The sequence below is a fragment of the Perca fluviatilis genome, chromosome 21 (genome assembly GCF_010015445.1).
Source record: "Perca fluviatilis chromosome 21, GENO_Pfluv_1.0, whole genome shotgun sequence".
Classification (NCBI taxonomy): domain Eukaryota; kingdom Metazoa; phylum Chordata; class Actinopteri; order Perciformes; family Percidae; genus Perca; species Perca fluviatilis.
The window spans coordinates 1,254,652-1,276,697 of NC_053132.1; the positions used below are offsets into that span (position 1 = coordinate 1,254,652).

Sequence of the window (22,046 nt, forward strand, 5' to 3'; positions counted from 1 at the left end):
TTCTTTCTGTAGGTATTAATATACACACAAGAAGATTTGTGAAAAAAGTTTTAATATTTTGAGAATGAAAGTTGGAATATTACACGGAAAAAATTTCCAAAAATGTACGAAGAAAGTTTGAATATAATAATGCAAGAAAAAAATAATACATGTCTTTCTTTTTTTTTGGTCTGTCCGTCTCTCTCTGTCTGTCTGTCTCTCAATCTCTGTCTCTCTGTGTCTCTATATCTGTCTGTCTCTCTGTCTGCCTGCCTGTCTCTCTGCCTGTCTGCCTGTCTGTCTGTCTGTATGTCTGTCTGTCTGCCTCTATCTGCCTGTCTATCTGCCTGTCTGTCTCTATCTGTGTGTGTGTGTGTGTGCGTGTTTGTGTGTCTGTCTGTGTGTCAACTGTTTTTTCCAAAACTCAAAATCAAGTCTTTTTAAATTCAAATAAGCTTTATTAGCATTGACAAAAGTAAAAGTACTCATCATGCAGAAAGGCTCCGTTATACTCCAGGTGATGAGTGAAAATTATCTTCTTTTTTTTAATTAAAGCATTATATTTGGTACAGTTTGGGGCGCTAAACATTATAGGAAATTGAGCCATTGCAAAAACATGGGCATGGCGGCCGTTTTACTCTGCGAATGCAACAGACATGATATGACAACGTCTAGCCTCGGAGGTTCTCAGAAACAGATTTCCTCCTTCAATGTCACAGAATTTACCGTTTACTATCCACCTGAACATTGTATGATGTTGCACATGGTATCATTGTCATCCTTGACCATCAAAACCGTAGGGCTGCCCGTCTTTGTCAATTAGTCGACTAATCGGTAGTTTTGGTCTTAGTCGACTAAGATTTCTTTAGTTGATGAGTCCTTTTTTATGCTTATTCATGCTTAATTACTCATTTCCAAGAAACTTCTTAGCACATTTCTGGTGAACACAAGATTTAAAGTGGTGCTTTTGCAGGATTAATTGTGGAGAAACTCAGTTTTACAGATGGTTAATTAACTACATTTATATTGTGCTTTTCTAGTCTTAACAACCTCTCAAAGCTCTTTCCGTCTTTAATAACTAGTCCGAACAACATGAACTAGACACTTTAAAGCTGCTGTTTTGTATGTTTTAAATAGGGCTGGACGATTAATCAAAAATGGATCGACATCAAAATTCCGAAGCTGTTATCAACGTATTTTCCCATGTTTCCCTGTTGATGGTCCTACTTTCTCCTTAAAAACATTCTGTCAAGTGTGTAGTCACGTGACTTCGCCCGGACCAATCAGACCCATGAGAACCTTAACGGAGGATAACTCAAACACAGTCAACTGAGCAACTTGTTCCCTATCAGTCTGTCTCTCTCTCTGACTGTCTCTCTGCCCGTCTGTCTCTCTGTCTGTCTATCTGTTTTCATGTTTGGTTCAGGATATATAAAGCTAAATACTAGTTTGGTTTTGTTATGGTAGAAAGTTAAATGTCCACAATGAGGCGTTTTTGCGATGGCTCCATTTCTGAAAATGTTCCCCAAATTGTACATTTATACCAAATGTCATGCTTTAATGAATAAGTTACATTATCATTCAGACTAATATCACAGTTCATTATATCAGCCTGTTTTTTATTTTCACTAATTAACTCATGTGAGAGCATTTTAATGTTGTGGAGACAGTTGTAGATACTTTGTGTACTGCTGGGTAGACTCGTGGTAAGGTACTGCATCATATCCTGTTATTAATGTGAATGTAACTAAAGCTGTCAGACAATAAAAGTATATTTCCCTCTGAGATGTAGTGAAGTTTAAAATACAAGTACCTCAAAGCAGTACTTTACAGTAAATGTACTTCCAACCAATGAAGACTGAATGACACTGTTTACTGCTCATTAGCACGTTAGCATGTTTAATGTTAATGTTTAAACTGTAACCGACTGCACCTGGAAACATCCTGATGCTGTTTTATAACTTTAAAACTTTAAACTTTTTATGTCCCAAACAAGTCGTATTGACTGTTAATGTTTCATTAAACTATCGGGTGAAACAGCTGGAACTGTGTCCTTCCTCATTTTTGTTTCCTCAGGTTGTTTTCTCTTATTGTGAATATCCTCCTCAGACTGACAGGAAGAAGTCCAAAAGCATCTGTTACCCTCTGCATTGAGTTGCACCAGCGGTGCCTAGACTAGGGCTGCACAATTAATCAGAATTTTATCAAAATCGCCATATGAACTAGTGCAATATCCAAATCGCAGGGGGTGCAATATTTGTTAAAGGCAAAATATGTGTCAAACCATTCTAAAATAAAGTATTGTGGTGCTGCAGAGATGTACCGGCTTACAAATTGTATCCTACAGACTAAATCAAATATCTTTGTTTGGTACAGATCCTTGCAAAAAATATATATATATCACACTTCAATCATTATTTTTAAAATATATTTTTTTTTATCATTCCCTCCAATATCGTGAATCATATCACAATCAATGGCATACTGTTACAATGATCTGTAACAGTATGCCACCTTCTGAAATGGGACTAGATCATTTTCCAAAAACTCCATTTGATTGTCTCAGCAGCAGATAACTGGACATGCATACAAAGGTGTAATGCATTTCCTGTTCAAACTAGCTGCTGAGCCAAATAAAGCTACAGGAAAATGAACACATGGTACAGAAAACATGTCCTCCACCCTCTGGAAACATGGGACTACAGTTATACACATACAAATAAATCACAATTCAATGCCGCCATTTCCATCTTTATTCAAAAATAAATTGCCCTGAATGGCATCAGAAGAGCACAAGACATATCAAGCACAACGTACAGTGGAGGCAGAATTATGAACGAAATATTTGATTCTAATTAAATTGAACTCTTTTAGAAGTCCTGTAGTCTTGGCTCATCAGTGAATCCTCGACCCCCACGTCTTTGCAGCGCGTACTGGAGGTGCTCGGACACGTTCACCTCGATGTACTCCTCAGTGGCTGCATAATAGAATTTCATGAGCCCTTCTGCACAAGCAGAAAAAGACAAATGATTTAGATATATGCAAAGGCAATCTGCAGTCATACCCAAGTCCCCACATTTGGAAGCAAAAATATGTTTCCTGTGCATCCACTACCAATACTGGATTAATGCAAAGCCATCTCAGCATCGGTTAACTGTAACACTTAGGCTGTCAACAAGAAGGGACTAAGCAGACTGTACTTTATGAGAAAGCTTAGATCCTTTAATGTGTGCATTAGGCCGGCCACGCACTGCCTTCTTGGCGTTTTCTGTCTTTGCACACCAGAAATGTGTCTGACACGGCGCTGCTGCTGCTAGCCTTGTCTGTACACATGGATGTTTCCCATTGATAAAATGCACTCAAGCAGTAGTATACTTCATGTTAAACATAAATATATACTGATTTTATTACAGCAAAGACAACGTCGGCAGTATTGACGGCAAAATAGGCTACAGAATATTACGTTCTGTATTGACAGGTGCAATATTTGAAAAGCAATAACTAGTTATTGTTTTAAATTACATTTTTATCTGCATTTATGTCAAAACCTTGAGACTTTCAAAAATCAAAATGTCATTTATTATCTATTTGTGTAAAATAATTACATAAACATCTTTTTGTATTCTGTTTTGCCTTGAAATGCTTCCAACACGCTTGCATGTCGCATGAAAAAAGGCGTCGGTCCTATTTCTAGCATGCACGCTTTTTCGCAAGCAGTGTGTAAGCTCTAACCTGTTAACATGGGAGCCAAAATAAAAACTGACACGCCACGCAGCCACCGTGTGGCCGGCATTAGAATGTTAACAGTGTTTTATCAGCCGGTTGTGCTTAGTGCAATTTACAAAAGCTGGCTCTGTGCTTGGAAACACACTGGACTCCATAAAAATTACTATTGAGAAGAGTTTTGCAAAGTTGAGTATTCTGGATAATACAACACATCCACTACATGTACTACTTGTCAGACAGCAGACTGTTTTCAGTTGGAGGCTACTTCAGCTTCAATGTAATAAGGAACGCCACAGGAAGTCATTTATACCCACTCGTATAAACTCACCTTTGTGCCGTGAGAGGAGAATATATATTTGGAGAGAATTGTGACTATTATTTACCATCTTTTACTTTGCTATTATGTATTGGCATTGTTTGTTGTTGTTTCAGAAGGGAAGGAAAATGTTTTGTCCAAAGTTATTATTTATAGACTGGTCAATATGAAACTTGGGCTTACCTTGTATTGCTCTATAAACCATCGTTCCCTCTAAAGGGCGTTTCCCCCATTTCCCCTTCAAATCAAATTGGGCCATGAGGCTGCTGGTGAAGAGCCTAAAGGAAAAATGTATTTAAATAAATGAATGTAAAAGATATACTGTTTGTAGGAACAACATTACACATGCAGTAAACCCTTTACACTAGTTGATCAGTGTCCACTAGGGGGGTCCTCCTTGTATCCCTTTACTTATCTCCTTGTCAAGCACAGCTGTCTATAATCTCACTATGCATTTGGTCATGAACTATTTTCATTTAAAGCTTAACTCTCGCCAAAATGCAACCTAGGGTGTTTTTGTGAATGTACCGAGTCAAACTTTCATTTAAAAGCATAATTAGGATGGAAATGCCACTTATGATTTATCGTATTTTCGGTCATATGGCCTTTTGAATGGGAGTGTAGGGGCACTACTATGATAGCATCCAAATCACTATTTTTAAAACACTAAGAAGGCTTAACGCAACATGAAACTTTGCTCCAAGTATCACCAGGGGCTCTATACATGAACTCAGCATTGACAACATTGGTTGTGTTTACAGAGTTTACTAAAAAACAACTCACTGTAGCAGTTGTTTTTTACGCTATCTTGTCAGTCAAAAAGTGTCGATCTCTGAAAGCGAATGAACGGAGTCCATAGGAGGAAATATCATTCTTATATGAGGCTCCTTTTTCAACTACAAGGTCAATATTGTTTTTCACCAACGACAAAAAAACAAATTATCTGTGCATTTCTATGGAACTAAGCTTTAGGAGCTTTCCATCTTTACTCTCCTCCCTCGACTATTTTTGACTGGTGAGATGGACAGCGACCGGAAAAACCAACAGCTAAAGTGAGTTGTTAAACCTTTTTTAGTAAACTCTGTAATCACAAACAATGTTCTCAATGCTGAGTCCATGTGTAGAGCCCCTGGTGATACTTGGAGCAAAGTCTCATGTTGTGTCGAGCCTTCTTAGTGTTTTAAAAATAGTGATTTTGGGATAAAGCAGCGACTTAGAATGAATACATTTTATTTCTATTTTTGTGGCTATCATCACCTTTCCTCACAGGACCTGTTTTCTTATTTTTTTTATTTTTTTTTATACGTTATTTTTGTTTTCTGTTTCTTGTTTTTCCATATATCACTCACACATTGAGGTGACTGTGTTTTATAATGTACTGAAAACTCAATAAAAACTAAAGTTATATTAAAACAAATATGGATTTTGATGCAATCATAGTAGTGCCCCTAGCACTCCCATTCAGAAGGCCATTTGACAAAAAAAATAGAATACAGTAAATCTTAAAAGTGGCTCTTCCGTCCTAATTATGCTTTTAAACTAAAGTTTCCCTTTGGTACATTCACAAAAACTCCCTAGGTTACATTTTGGCACGAGTTACGCTTTAATTTTAACCTATTCTGACATGCTCAGAAAGAAGGCAAATGAGAACATGCAGAAGATGTTGTAGATACCTGTCCAACACTTGGTGGACACGGTCCTTGGTGTTCCGCCCACAAATTCTTGAAATGTGCCGCACCTGGAATGGAATAAGTCCATAATAAAGTTGATTGACACTCCCCAGATGAATCTAACAGGGTGCAAGTGCACTGTATTATTTTATTCTGGGATATCCATTACTTCCAGACTTGTAAAACCTACCAGGCTAGCAAAGGCCTGTGGATCAGAGAGGTGTTGCTCATGTAAGTCAAAGTCCTCCATGGTGTCAATCCTCTCTATATGGACAGCTGAAGAGGCAGGCTGCATTTCCTGCAGGCGATGGTGGATGTCGACCAGTAGGCTCAGGACCTTTTTCTGGAACACTGAAATAATTAAAACACATTTGTTGATGATTACAATGCTCCAATAAGAATAGCAAGGTTAGCTAGCTCACAACTGCTTTTGGAATCAGCTTCAGTGTTTGTTTTTAGTACAGCAGTGTTGGAGAAAGAAACAAAAGTCCAAAGAAATGTCATCATCTGACATGATGGAAATCAAGCCACGGCAAGGTTGTCCCCTCAAGTATGTTAAGTCAATCATGTCTAGTCTTATTGTGCACTTCCTGTTTTATTTTGTATTCACCTTTCCCTCTCGTTTCAGACCCTGACTCCCTGGGTGAATTTCCCGCCATTGTGTTTGTCTACCCCGCCCCTGATTGATTTCACCTGTTTCCCCCTACCTCATGTATAAATAGTCCTCGTCTCGCTTTGTCTTGTGCCAGTTCGTCTCGTTTCAGTCTGTGTGACAGACTCGTTTAACGTTCCAGCCGAGATTTCCATATCAGGTTTTGTATATCATTTTTTTTGTTATCCTCCAAGTGAGCGCTTTACTTTGTTTGTACTTTGATCCTCAGTGTGAGTGATGTTTTTTTTTGTTTGAACTTTACCAGTAAACTACTTTTGTTTTACCTACTACTGTTTGAATCGTGCATTTGAGTCCACCAGTTTGGTGTCTGAGGTCGTTGCAGGCTATAATTGAAAAGCAGTTTCTGTGGACAGAGAGAACCGTCCAGGAAGAGAGAAAGTGGTGCTATTAAAAGTGTCTTCTCCACAGCCAATAGATCAATACTTACCACCGCAAGGCAATGGGAAGGTCTCAGTCACTGCATCTGCACCACAAAATAATCTGTGTTAGAAGTAATTATCAATTATCAAAACTTAACAGATTTATTAGAAGAGAAATAATATATCTGCAATATTATTGAATAGGCCTGTCGCAATATGCAATAAATCAATTAATCGCATAATAAATAAAAATATGCTCGATAATTTTTCCGGCCGCAATAATTCCCATTTGCATGCTTGTTTGTTTTCATCAATTTTATTTATTGTTTTTGGTTGTTTTGTTCATTATTTGTGGATATTTAAAATGCCTTCCCGTTCAAGTGTTAAATATTCTTTACAAATAAAAGTTTATTGATCTTTGAAAAGCTGTACCTGCATTATTATGACATTATCATTATATCAGATGAAAATGGTCTCAGAACGACAATATTATCATTTATTGCAATCATTTCTGGGACAATTTATCATCCAGCAAAATTTGTTATCGTGACAGGCCTAATTATGGCGATTAGAGGTACTAGTTCAACCAATGAAATCATTGCAGGTTCAGTGCATAAGGCCTGATGAGGATATTGGGATTCACTCAATGTAGTGCTGGGCGGTATACCAGTTCATACCATATATGATATGAATTTTTAATATACCACCACACCGGTGTGTTTGATTATACAACGTTCGGAACGCTATGCTGCGCCGCGCAACACTGTTTCTGACGAACCCTTAAATTGTAACACGGATGGTGAGACTGGAGGTGTGGTGAGTTAGTGCTCCGTTGTAACAGAGCCATAGAGAGAGTGAAGTTGGATAGGATAGACATTTGAAAGCTCTGAAATTGAAGCTGCAGAACTAGTAGAACATGATGAAGAACTTGTGCCAAAAAGAGCAGCCGTGTCTGTTGTTAGAGAGAGAGAGCAGAGAGCGCCATCTAGTGAGCTGAGAAAATAAAGACAGTGGTTTGCGAAGCTTCATTTGACCATCACTAGTTCACAGCAATGATTAAAACACTGGATTTAAGAAGTTCCTGCCTCGCTGAAATACGTCCGCCAACCTACTAACGTTATTCAAACACCGAAGCAGCTGACAGCGGAGCTACGCCCACTTTACTACAACCTAACGTTACCTGTGGTCAAGGTAGTGTTTAAACAGCAGTCTTACAACTATTTTGTTTTGAAAAGGAAGCATGTTAAAGTTGTTGGTATGTGTATTTATTTAATGTAACTTTATTTTACTACTTTGTCTTTGCACAATAAAAAAAAGGTTTAGATTATGTAACTGTTTCATGCATTCTCCTTCATATAACGTTATATAATGTTGTGGAGCCAAGCAAACCCTTTAGTAAACAAAACTTTTAGTAAACGTGATGACATTGAAACATTTCTTTTTATATTCTGACAGTACTGAATACTGATAGTACAATAAGCCATTCTAAACCTATATAAAGACCCAGTCAAGCAAAAAGAAAATACTGTGATATACCGTGAAACCGCCAGAATCTTGAAAAATACCGTGATATACATTTTTGTTCATAACGCCCAGCACTAACCCAATGTGTGAACCACCTGTGGCAATGAGGTATTCTAAATCACTTGATTTCTTGTTCAAAGTAATGTGTGCACTGTGTAATGTGAACAGGCAGCCAGGGTGATAGGATCACCACCTGAGTAGCAACATAATCCTAATTGAGCATAGTGTGAAAGCAGCCGTCAACTCACCATGCCTGTCATAGGGGGGGCCGCTGAGATCGCTGTGCGGTGATCCGTCATCATGTCTGGACCTGGCTAGGGGACCAGGGGCATCACTAAGGGGTCCGTCATCATGTCTGGACCTGCCCGGGGAACCGGAGGCATCACTAAGGGATCCGTCATCACTAAGGGATCCTTCACCATGTCTGGACCTGCCCGGGGGACCGGGGGCATCACTAAGGGATCCGTCATCACTAAGGGATCCTTCATCATGTCTGGACCTGGCCGGGGAACCGGGGACATCACTACGGGATCTGTCATCACTAAGGGATCCTTCATCATGTCTGGACCTGGCCGGGGGACCGGGGATATCACTACGGGATCGGACATTATGTCTGGACCTGGCCGGAGGACCGGGGGCATCACTAGAGGATCTGTTATCATGTCTGGACCTAGTCGGGGGACCAGAGGCATCACTACGGGATCCGGGGTCATCACTACGGGATCGGACATCATGTCTGGACCTGGCCGGGGGACCGGGGGCATCACTACGGGAACGGAAATCACGTCTGGACCTGGCCGGGGGACCGAGGGTATCACTACGGGATCCGTCATCATGTCTGGACCTGGCCGGGGGACCGGGGTATCACTACGGGATCCGTCATCATGTCTGGACCTGGCCGGGGACCGGGGGTATCACTACGGGATCCGTCATCATGTCTGGACCTGGCCGGGGGACCGGGGGTATCACTATGGGATCCGTCATCATGTCTGGACCTGGCCGGGGGACCGGGGGTATCACTACGGGATCCGTCATCACTACGAGATCGGGCATCATGTCTGGACCTGTGCCGTGACCCGTCATGTCTGGACCTCGCACCATCACTGTGCCTGGACCTGATGCTGGATCCACCACTGGACCTACTGTTGGACCTAGTAACATTTAAATTGAATCAGTTGGCCATACATTTATAACTGATGTTTTAAAAGGTGCACTATGAGTTCCTGAATACACCGTGAAAAAGCCTGGTCTCGGGAGACAACACAGTGGTTGTAAACATCAAACAAACACTAGAGTCACAGGCTGTGCACCAAAATACAACGAACCACTCCAGCCAATCGCTGCCAAGATGGTTGGGGGTTAGTGACAGTTAGTCAGTGAAGACCCTGACACACTAACCCAATAATCGGCTGTCGAACAGTCTGGCAAGTTCGGTGACTTGAGTCCGTTCGTTGTGTTCCATGCCGTCGTCCATCGGAGGAGCCTTGCTGGGTCGGTGGGCGGGCTGTCGGACTCAATGACCAATCTGATTGGTGGAGTGCTAACCCGGAAATGACGAGTGGGATGAGCGTGACTAACGCCTCTCAAAATCTGACGAAAATCTTTTAAACTGACCTTTATCGATCTGACATGAAGACAGATTCAGCAACTGCACGGCTTATTTCTTGCTTAAAATGTTTTCAGAAACACATTTTGGTGAACTATTTTAGTATGAGATCGTATTCTGAATGAGCCGCCATGACAGTCTGGCTTTGAACTTCCGGAGTAACCAGACCCAGGTGATGCGTTCACAACTTTATTTGGCCAACTCGGAGAGTCGGTCCGACTGTCTTTTCTAACGAAGGTCGGCCGTCAGGTTAGTGTGTCAGAGCCCTTAGTCATGACAGTTACGGAAACATGGTGGGGGAGGCGAGCTTGCTCGGTTTGTTTTGGTATTTACTTGGAACGTCATGCAGGAACTCATAGTGCACCTTTAACACTGAAACAGACTAACCCCTACTGGTTGACCAAATATAAGGGCTGCAGACCAACCAGTAGAAGCCAGCCACTACTGACGCTATGCCCTGTCCTGCTTCTTTACCTGGAGCGATAGCCATCCCTCGCATGACCTCTCGCTGCATGATGAGATCCTGAAAAACACAGAATATTCTTACATTTCACAAGGCCTGACAAAATACAAAAGTGAGTGTTTAAAGTGTGATGTGATGAATACGCACTGGGTGTCGACAGCAAAGAAAACAAAGAATATTCAAAGATGTACAATTACTGAAATGAAACAAAAAAGGTAAGAATTGTCTCCTGTAAGCCAGATAAGTCTGAAATATTTTATTAAAGCTACATGTAAGAATGTCTCCCATCTAGCGGTGAAATTGTATTTGACAACCAACTGAATTTAACTTTCTAGCCCCTCCTATTCCGATCGTGTTTTAACTCCTACGGTGGCCGTATTATTCCAAGAAGTACGACTTGAGTCCATGAGTGCTCCTTCCAGTGTAATAGTTTTATGTTTTGTTATTTTGGTACCATTTTATTGCTAACATCAGCTATCAGGTTCCCAAATGAATGCAAGCTAATGTAATTAAAGTATCAGCGGGATCCTCCATCTTCAACACGCCTTCAAATCTGCCGGCAGATCAAGTAATCTCCCCCTGGCATTAGTCGCGGTGCCACTGTAAAAGCGCGAAACGCGGAGGTATGTCCCTCTTTGGCTAATGTATTTTAAAGATGGAGGCAGGAATTTACCTGATGAAGGTCTGAGACCAAAACGTTGTATTTTTCTAAATAAATCATTGCTTAGCGTAATGGTCAGTGTGCGGGATTTTCTTTTAACAATTTTTGATCTTCTACCTTTGATCATATCCTACGCACCTGCCCGATAAATAGAGGAGTGCAAAAAAGTTTTCTTACGTTGCAAAGATGGAGGCAGAACATGGCAGACTTACAAGAATACTTTGATTAGTTGGTGGAAGTAATTACACTTGAATGAGGACATATTTGTGAAAGAACAAAAGGGTTTTTGCTAAGAATCAAATCAAAACATTACACAATGGAGCTTTAAGCCAAACCATAACCAAAATTGATTCTCAAGCAGTGATTAACACTTGATGCAACAGATAAAGTGATTACTCACTGGACATTTCGTTGCGCGGAGATCGGGTACCAAAGTTCTCCAGGCCAAAGAAGGTTTCCATAATGTCACCCAAGGATTGACTTATAGTCAATGAGTCAGAGTCTGAAATACATGAGTCAGCCTGTATGTAAGGTCATGTTGCATGTACTAAATTAATAATGAAAAACTTGAGTCATTACTAATCTTAAAGCTCCACTGTGTAATATTTTGAGTTGATTCTTAGCAAAGACACCTTTGTTCTTTCACAAATATGTGCTCATTCATGTGTAATTACTTCCACCAACTAATCAAAGTATTCTTGTAAGCGTAGAATCTGCCATTCAGAATCATTCAGAATACGTTCAAGCGAGTCGCTCGAATGACATTTTCTGCCTCCATCTTTAAAATACGTTGGCCAAAGAGGGACATACTTCCGTGTTTCATGCTTTTAAACTCAGTGGCACCGTGACGAATGCCAGCCAGGAGATTACTCGATCTACCGGCAGATTTTTAAAGCCTGTTGAAGATGGAGGATCACGTTTTGGAACCTGATAGCTGACGTTCGCAATGAAATGGTACCAAAATAATGAAAACGTAAAACTATTACTACACTAGAAGGAACACTCACGGACAAAGTCTTACTTCTTGGAATAATACGGCCACCGTAGGAGTTAAAACGCACTCGGAATGGGAGGGGCTAAAAAGTAATATTCAGTTGGTTGTCATATACAATTTCACCACTACATGGGAGAAATTCTTACACAATGGAGCTTTAATTCACAAGCAGTGAGAAAATACTCGTCTTGAATGGACTATGACTTTGTCCAGTGAGTTGGTGCGAGGGGAAAAGTAAATACTCACTAGGAGTGGCCATTTCACTGCTCTGGGGACTGTCCGCATGCTCCACTTGGTCAGACGTGGCTCCATCTTCAGTGGCTAAAACCCATGAATTAGCCTGTGACTCATGTTGTACACAACACATTATCATGCTTCAAATCTGGCCCAAAATTAACCTAGGGGTTAATAACGTATGTGTACCGAATCGACCGTTCTCTGGGATATGTTTTCATGCTAACTGAATGTGTCTCTACCTTAGAAGAAGCTATCAGAAACCGGTGATTAGCTTGTAACACTAGCTTACGGGGCAAAGTAAGTAAGTATGACTGCTCATGTCTTTTTTCCAAGATTGCGCCTGCATGTAAACATGAACGCTACCGTCTTTATAATCTATTTTATTAATAATCTGTACACTGACAAAGTTCTCAATACTTCAGATTACATGTAGGGACCCACGTTATGCTAACGTTGAAGTGTGGTGCTATTTTGAGCCTTTTTTGTGGCATAGAAATAGCGTTTTACCCTCTGCCCTGTAAGCTAGCGTTACAAGCTAATCACGGTTTGCGGTAGCTTGTTCCAAGCTAAAGACCCATTCGATTAGCATGAAAACATGTCCCAGAGAATGTTTGACTCAGTCACATATGTTATTAACCCCTAGGTTCATTTTGTGCCGGATTTGTCGTTTAAGTGGTCATCAGTACTCACAAGTATCGTGCAACATGTTGGAGTCCTCAATGGGCTGCAGAATCCTTGGTGCAGTAGGGAAGGTGGGTAGCTTGACGCCTATACAGAGGTAATGATTTAAAACTAAGCATATCCATCTCCAAAAATATATAATCTAAAAGAATTTGATTCATTTTGAAACTGGATTTATAAATTCATTAAGAGAAAACCATAACCCCTGACACTCTCTTCATCTATTAATTCTTTAAAAAAAATGTTTATAAACATTGATGTCTCAAATTTACATGTTTTTGCATTATGTTATATTGGCTAGTGTAACAGATGTGAACCCGATATGCAAACAGACTAGCCTAGAAATCTAGACCACCCTAGCGGCAGCAAATGTCATTTGCAGCCAGGGTCGTCTAGCAACTCTCAGTTGGCTTGCGAGCTGGAAAACCCAAATTCTGGTCAGGCCAATCACATTGTGTATAGAGTCGGTGGGCGGGGCTTAACATAATGACGGCAGAGTTGCGACGGTTCCCTGCTACTTGAAAACAAAGAAGATGGCTGCTGCTGCTGGTGAACAGCAGTCTTTCCAATTGGTTTTGGCCGCGACTCTGGAAGACTTGGAGTTAGGAACTAAAAAAAAAAGGAAGATGTGTTCGGAGTTTAAAGTTTAATCTATCAACTAGCGTTGCTCTGGTTGGCTATTACGTGCAGAGGGAATTTGATAGACAACCGTTTATCCCGCCCCTCTGATTGAGCCCTGCCAATGGTGAATTCCCAGACCCAACATCTGGATGTGGGTCTGGCTTGTCAGGCTAGAAACAGACAACTTCAGCTGACGGTTTTCCAAAATGTATTTGCTCTGCAGAAGACAATATCACATTAATTGGCTTCTGTTCTACTGTTGCCTACTATCTTCACCTCTGCTCTTCAGCAACACAAGACGGTATAGCCTAGAGCAGTGTTTCTCAAATGGGGGTATGTGTCCCCCTAGGGGTATCATGTGACTGCCTTGTGTATAAAGGCCAGAGTAACTTCCTGTGCACACTAAACAAGTGATGTTGTTTGGATGAACACTGAAATGTCTTGTATTTTATATATTTTTTTAATCCAGTGTTTTTAAATTGTTGGAACTACAATTACCTGGATGCATAAATGAATCTCCATAGGCATACTTACTTGAATTATAACAATATATGTGACAAACATGAGAAACAATGTTTTGACAAAAAGAATATAATGTGTAACAAAGAGATACACATACCTGCAGAAGACAATAGGAAACAGTAGACCTTCTATCTGCACCTCTGCTCCTAAAACATTAAATAACAGAGTTTACACACTCTACATGGCCTGTAGAGTCTCCATTATTTACATGACATACGTCATGGTAGCTTGCTGTCACGTCACGATTTGGGAGGCGTAGGAGCCCATCCACCATTTTGGGATACCTACATTATCGGTTGCCAGAGGCAACAGTGTTAAGAGCGCTGCATCTCAAAACACTTGACAAAATGGGTCTGAAACTGTGAACTGTGCTGTCCAATTTGTTGTGTTGAGATGGAGAAGGTGGATCAGCGTCAGTCTGCTTGCAGGAGGAGAATATTCTGCCCGCAACTTAGCCGCAACGTGCGAAGGTAGGTAACGTTACCGACACTGATAGGCTTCAATGTAAGCAAAAGTTGTTTTCTCTTATTTATCCCTTGTCAATAAATTTAAAACTCGTGGGAGTTCATGTTTGTAGTTGTCATTACAATTACCGTTAAGGAGAATTGCATTAATTAATCTTAATTACATTAAGCATATGTTGCAACCTAGAAGTATTATTTTATAATTTCATAATTTCCTAGAAGAGATATGCTTAGAATTCTGTAGGGAAATCACTGTAATTTCATTGTAATTTAATTTGATAAATATTCCGGATATTATTCTGATTTATGTAACGTAGGCCATATTGCTGATGTTAGAAGATGTTGTGTTGCTTTGTGTAAAAAGATAATTCCAACAGAACTGCCAAAATAAAATTGCAAAAGAGAAGACGGAGTCTGTTTTAAGCGTGCAACACTTACAGTAGCTAAGTTTACATTAGCTTGTAGTTTACTGCATACATGTAGCATTAGGTCATTGTCAAGTAGCTTCTAGCTTTCAAACAAATGCAGTGCAAAATATGATCAGCAACTACAACAAGGTAAACGCTACCAGCTAATGAGCTACCACAGGCAGTAGGATATGCAGTAAACTGCAAGTGAAAAAAAACACACAAGCTACAAGACTACAACCAACATATGAAAAGACATAACACCCACACCCACTAACACAGTAAAGTTAGGTGTGTGTCAAATGGTAAGCATTTGTCAGTTAAGACCATGATGAAGAAACTACACACTGCACAGTTAAATGAAGTAAAATTAAATACTTGTGATACAATTCTATTGTATCACAATAGATACAGGTTGGATAACAGTATCTACACCAGTGGTTCTCCACCTTTTCTGTGCCAGCGCCCCCCTTATCAAGGGGTAAAAGCAGAAGGATATACTTCCGAATGGAAATAAGTTTACAACCTTTGAAAGTTAGTGAGAGCCCTTGTTGATGCTTAGAAGAGTCTAGGTTTGCTATCGCCTGTCTTGCGAGTAAATAGCAGAAAAAAACATTTGGAGAAACGCCCCCCCCACATCGCGCTGTGTTTTGAGGAGGTGTGAGAGTCCTGTACAGTAAACAGTGACATCACTTCCTCTATCGCTTCAACAAGAAAGTTTTTAAACACCAAACACAAGCCCTGAACTGCCCGGGAGTTTGGGGAACAGCTAAATGTTTGCCAAACAACAACGCACAGTCGATATCTCTCGCACGTCTCTTTTCTTTCTCTCTTTCTCCGTAAAATGAAGCTGCCTTCAGGTACAGTAGGAAACGTTGGATTCTATACAAAATCTGACGAAAAACTGTTACTGTGAAATATAAAGTTTACTTGTGCTACATTGGGGGGTTAAAGGAACACGCCGACTTATTGGGAATTTATCTTATTCACCGTAACCCCCAGAGTTAGACAAGTCCATACATACCCTTCTCATCTCAGTGCGTGCTGTAACGCTGTCTGACGGCTCCAGCGTATCAGCCCATCACAGATCCTGCAGGTAACTGGTTCCAGTAATCCTACTGCTCTGAATAAGTGACAAAATAACACCAACATGTTCCTATTTACATGTTGTGATTTGTAGTCACAGCGTGTACAAAAAACAACGTAACATGAGACACAGCCATCTGCTAACTGTAAACAAACCGGGAACTATATTCTCAGGCAGAAGAATATAGTACTTGGGCGGAGTGATATGCTCGCAGCAAGCCTGTCTGAAAATATAGTTCCCAGTTTGTTTACAGTTAGAAGATGGCTGTGTCTCATGTGACCTTGTTATTAGTAGCTAGACTTGTTAATCACAATATGTAAACAGGAACATGTTGTTGCTTTTTCTCATATTGGGAGCAGTAGGCAGGTAGGAACCAGTTACCTGCAGGATTTGTCTAACTAATGCTGGAGCCGTCGATCTTGCGACAGTATAACATGGACACTACTCTAAAATAAAGAAATATGTATGGACAGTTAATTGGGGTAAGTGAATAAGATAAAGTCCCAATAAGAGATGAGAAGGGTATGTATGGACTAGTCTAACTCTGGGGGTTACAGTGAATAAGATAAAGTCCCAATAGAGATGAGAGAGGGTATGTATGGACTAGTTCTAACTCTGGGGGGTACAGTGAATAAGATAAAGTCCCAATAAGAGATGAGAAGGGTCTGTATGGACTAAGTCTAACTCTGGGGGTACATTAAGATAAAGTCCCAATAAGAGAGAGAAGGGTCTGTATGGACTAGTCTAACTCTGGGGGTACAGTGAAAGATAAAGTCCCAAGAGATGAGAGGGGTTGTATGGACTAGTCTAACTCTGGGGGTACAGTGAATAAGATAAAGTCCCAATAAGAGATGAGAAGGGTATGTATGGACTAGTCTAACTCTGGGGGTACAGTGAATAAGATAAGTCCCAATAAGGAGAAGGGTCTGTATGGACTAGTCTAACTCTGGGGGGTGAATAAGAAGTCCCAATAAGAGATGAGAAGGGTATGTATGGACTAGTCTAACTCTGGGGGTACAGTGAATAAGATAAAGTCCAATAAAGAGATAAAGTAACTCTGGGGTAATAAAAAAGTCCAATAAGAGAGGGTGTAGGGCTAACGGCGTGAAAAGCCAATAAGTCGGCGTGTTCCTTTAAAGAACACAACAGGATGTCGCACCACCCTGCGGCGATTGCTTTTTTCTTTTTTTTTATCTGAACGCAGCTTCACGCTGAAGTACAGAGCTCATTTAAGATGATGCTCTGATGTCCCGTTTCCATGAAGGCCGCGCGGAGCTGCGGCAAAAAAAAAAAAAAAAACTGACAGAGAGAGTTATGATCCACCGTCTGGTCCAGTCGCAGTGCCGTCAACTGGCAGCTTTTAATGTTACAGAACACTGGTTTTACAAGTAGTTTAAGTGTAAACATGTTATTGTGAATCTTTGGTTTAAACTAGCTTTCAAACAAACGCCCCCCAAGTGCACCTCAACGCCCCCCTTTCCAAAATATTGCTTATATGCCCCCCGTCATCTTCTGAACGCCCCCTGGGGGGCGGTGCCGCCCCCGTTGAGAAACACTGATCTACACAATAGATACTGTATATACACAGGTTAGATGACTAGTGGCCTAACTAAATCTTTCTCCTTCTGTCTGCAGTCTTGAAGCAACGCCATCATCGGCAGCTGAGTAAATACAACCTGGACGCCTCCCTCTACATTATCCCTTACTTACACACTCGGAACGGCCTGTAGAGCCTCCATTATTCACATTACATGAGGGGCCCGTTTCGGGAAGGAGGTTTAACAAACTCAGAGTATGTTCACTCAGAGTTCAGCGTGTGCACCACCACAATAAAAAGGCAGCATGAATGGAGCCATACTGATACTACGATTCACCATGGTAACAACCACAAACAAACTGGTCTGCGGATATACTCGTGCACAAACAGCGAACATATATTTAGTTAAAAAAGCAACACAGCAGCTGCTGTAAAAGAGAAATGTGGTGTGGGAGAAAATTGCTGTTGGAGTCAATGCGTAAGTTCTAATAGAGTATATTCATTTCATATTTAATCACAGGTAACCTGTAACATCACTGGTGAAAACTGGAATGGTAGTAGGCTACACCTATAATTCCATGTAGGTGCAATCCTGCAGGTGAAAAAGTTAACTACTACTAATCCCATTCTGAGGTTGCAGCTCCATCATTAACAGAATTATGATTTACAATCATTTATTTCTTGTTAATGTCTCTCACTGGTTTGTGTCCAGGGAACTCTACACAAACGTTTAAAAAACGTTTCAGAGCCGCTTTACTAATATGCTCCGCATCACCAATGTTGCAAAGAAAAAAAAAAAACATAATGCAACACAAAGAATGTGCTGGGATGTAGAGCATGTCCACGATGGGTGACGTTAGTGATATGAGGACGGATAAGGTTATGTAGAATACATAACTGATAGACTGGAAAGAAAAACCATACCGCTCAAATAGTTATCTGGAAAGGAAAATACATCTATAGTCGGGGCCTACACACTCTAAATGGCCTATAGAGCCTGCATTATTACATTAAATAAAAGAGTAAAAACTATATTTTTTCAGTGCTCTGGCTCTCACCTGAGACCATTGTCGACGCATACGCAGGACGCAAAAACCGAAAAGGACTGCTGCTCTAGTCTGGACATCTTCCCGTGCCAAATAAAGGTTTCCTAAACACCATGTATAAGGGCGACATTAAGGCTCCGCTTACTAACGGATTGTTCGTTTTGTGTAGATTTAGACTTTGATAGGATAGGTGTTATTCCACAATGTTTAAACGGCGAGGTGGATCTACTGATCGCTGTGGAAAACACGGATCTTTTTTCTTAAGGTTTTCTGGAGTGATTGATTGCGCGTGGTTTCTGCGTTTGGAGAGGCGTCTCAACAGACTGGAGGTCACATTTTAGTTGGATTTAAGTGTCGGGGCATCCCGCCACCGTCTGTCTGACAGCTGTGCCGAGATTGGATTTCATGAGGGCGGATTGTTAAATTGTTACAATGTAATTTAAAATCTGCCTTAAAAGTAAACATATATGCTTATTTAGCATGTTTGTTTTGTCCATATGTGCTCGTGCTGTGTTCCCCAAGTTTCTTTTTGCGAAAGTCTAACTCCGCTTAGGCCTGGGAGCCTCCGTTATTCACATTACATATCAGAGTTTAGACCAGATCTAAACGGCCTCCCTTATTACATTAGGCTACACTGGAAGAGCGGGCGTGAAAGAAACAAGAATTAAACAAAGCATCGTTACAACTTAGAATAACCATAAAAACTTCCCCAAACAGCTTTTCTTACTATCAAATTAACTTTTCGACAATACATATTGAAGGGTCACAACAATTTACAAAGAAAACAATAAAATAGCGCAGCAGCACTTTACATGCGACGTACCTCAGCAACACAAGACGGGATAGTGAGGAGGAGACGGCTCTACGGCGATGTAGGAGGGACAATAGAGGCGCAGCAACAACATCTGTTGGAGACGTAATAAGTCTATTTATTCATTTCATTGTAAAAACAAACAAGATGATTTGTATTTACTTTATTTTTCTATTTCATTTCTAAATTGTTAAATTCAATTTTGGACTTTAAATCTGGAGAAATGTACGGTGGCCGGGAAGTGCAATGCAACATTACAAAGAATGAAACACTTTTACATTTTGGAAAACAAATTTACATTTTGGAAAACAAAATAACATTTTGGAAAACAAATTTACATTTTGGAAAACAAAATAACATTTTGGAAAACAAATTTACATTTTGGAAAACAAAATAACATTTTAGAAAACAAATTTACATTTTGGAAAACAAAATAACATTTTAGAAAACAAATTTACATTTTAGAAAACAAATTTACATTTTGGAAAACAAATTTACATTTTGGAAAACAAAATAACATTTTAGAAAACAAATTTACATTTTGGAAAACAAAATAACATTTTCGAAAACAAATTTACATTTTGGAAAACAAAATAACATTTTCGAAACAAATTTACATTTTAGAAAACAAATTTACATTTTGGAAAACAAAATAACATTTTAGAAAACAAATTTACATTTTCGAAAACAAATTAACAAGATGCAAAACACTTTTACCAGTCCGAAACAAATTTACAAATGACAGATTCTTCACGGAAGGGAATGTACCACATACCGGAAGTGATGAGGTTTTGTATACATGTCGCCTTGACTACGGCAGTTATGGATCGAATGCGTCAATAGGGCCGCCATCTTGGAACAGGGAGGCACTGCCTTATATACTGTCTATGGGCCCGTCCTTAATGCATCAGGCGTCAATGTAGGCAAAGGTCTAACGGAAATAAAATCACTATAAATCGTCAAAATCTCATGCGATGTTCTTGTTTTTTTAAACAAAAGACAAAGAGACTAATTAATGTGTTAATACAAAGAATATTTATTATAATCAGTTCACAGATATGAGTACAAACGGAAACTTCACCCTTCTGAACTAAGAGGTTCTGCTTCAAAGTGAAGTTTAAACAGACTGAAATGTCCAGGCTCACTCCCCACTAATGATTCATTTATTTCTGCATGTATTTATTTATTTACGAGACTTTAAGTCCGTGTTTAGCGTTGTCCACAGTCCGAGTCCCGCCAGACTCCCCTTTAGGAAACCTGTGATTTAAACTTCAGCAGGCTGTGACAGTCCGCTCCCGTTTAGTCCTGGATCTGATTCTCCCCGGGCTTCCCTTCCCTCCAGCGGGCCCAGCAATACGCCTGCGGTCTCCAGCTGCGTGGTGTCGGTTTTGGCTCCCAGGAATGGGCAGTGAGCTCCAGGTCCTGCAGCTGCAGACGGACTCAGCTGCCCCCTGCTGTAGCCCCGATCCGACGCGGCTGTCGATCCGTTCCCTGTTTTTCCAATGTTTCCGTCAGGTCCGCGTCATATAAAAACTCCAAACACCGACCACACGTAAAGTCACCATAAACTTCATTCCGCCATATACTCACTCCACAACAACACAAATTGACTGCGCTCACCAACAACACCTCATCACTTCCGGTATGTGGTACATTCCCTTTCCGTGAAGAATCTGTCATTTGTAAATTTGTTTCGGGACTGGTAAAAGTGTTTTGCATCTTGTTAATTTGTTTTTCTAAAATGTAAATTTGTTTTCGAAAATGTAAATTTGTTTTTTAAAAATGTTAATTTTGTTTTTCCAAAATGTAAATTTGTTTTCAAAATAATTTGTTTTCAAAAATGTTATTTTGTTTTTCCAAAATGTTATTTTGTTTTCCAAAATGTATTTTGTTTTCCAAAATGTAAATTTGTTTTCTAAAACGTAAATTTGTTTTCCAAAATGTTATTTTGTTTTCCAAAATGTAAATTTGTTTTCTAAAACGTAAATTTGTTTTCGAAAATGTTATTTTGTTTTCCAAAATGTAAATTGTTTTTCTAAAATGTTATTTTGTTTTCCAAAATGTAAATTTGTTTTCTAAAATGTTATTTTGTTTTCCAAAATGTAAATTTGTTTTCCAAAATGTAAATTTGTTTTCCAAAATGTAAATTTGTCTCGAGCTTTGTAAAAGTGTTTCATTCTTTGTAATGTTGCATTGCACTTCCCGGCCACCGTAGAAATGAGTAGAATAGGACTCAGCTCCTCCTCCTAACATGTCACTGGTTACACCCTCCTGTTGTCCTCGGCCATCAGTTCACTACTTAATTGAATTTTGCGTATTTCCAAAAAACTTTGACAAAACATTTACAATTTATATAATTTCACATAAATGGGGTTTCTTGACCATGCATTCGAAAGAAAATGGTGTAAACTAGTGGTAATACATCAGTGTGAGTGGTGTGTAGAGTGTAGGCTACTTGATGGTGTGGATAAAAAACGAAGAAAAAGTTCTATTGCAGTTTTGTCGCTGGAGGACAACACAAAGTATAATGGGGGGGGGGTGACAGCTTGGGGAGAGCTTTTGTTTGAGTAAGAGAGGTGGACAGCAAACAGTTCCCTGACCTAACTTACACATTGAGATCATCTATCAGTACAGGTTTACATTTCTGTTAACAGTCAACCAC

General features: G+C 40.0%; 1 protein-coding gene and 1 pseudogene across 1 annotated transcript; one reads left to right on the forward strand and one right to left on the reverse strand.

Moving 5' to 3' along the window:
- Window positions 1–9,109: 9,109 nt before the first annotated feature.
- LOC120551429 (zinc finger protein 358-like) lies at window positions 9,110–14,205 on the reverse strand. The gene is made up of 6 exons (XM_039788861.1): window positions 14,130–14,205; window positions 12,899–12,976; window positions 12,218–12,292; window positions 10,328–10,376; window positions 9,261–9,398; window positions 9,110–9,209 (listed from the first exon to the last, which is right to left on the reverse strand). Exons 3-6 carry the CDS (start codon window positions 12,281–12,283, stop codon window positions 9,130–9,132), a joined length of 333 nt encoding a protein of 110 aa, XP_039644795.1. The 5' UTR covers window positions 12,284–12,292; window positions 12,899–12,976; window positions 14,130–14,205; the 3' UTR covers window positions 9,110–9,129.
- Window positions 14,206–14,425: 220 nt separating this feature from the next.
- The window catches only part of LOC120551565, a 10,691-nt pseudogene continuing 3,070 nt past the window's right edge, over window positions 14,426–22,046 (forward strand).

Coding starts and splice junctions, on each gene's coding strand:
- LOC120551429 (XM_039788861.1), bottom strand. CDS start 12,283: ATGGAGCCACGTCTGACCAAGTGGAGCATGCGGACAGTCCCCAGAGCA. Junction 10,377..12,217: donor CAGTGAAATGGCCACTCCTA/GTGAGTATTTAC, acceptor TGTGTTTTTCAG/GATCTCATCATGCAGCGAGA. Junction 9,210..9,260: donor GACGGATCCCGTAGTGATAC/CCCCGGTCCCCC, acceptor CCATAGTGATAC/CCCCGGTCCCCCGGCCAGGT.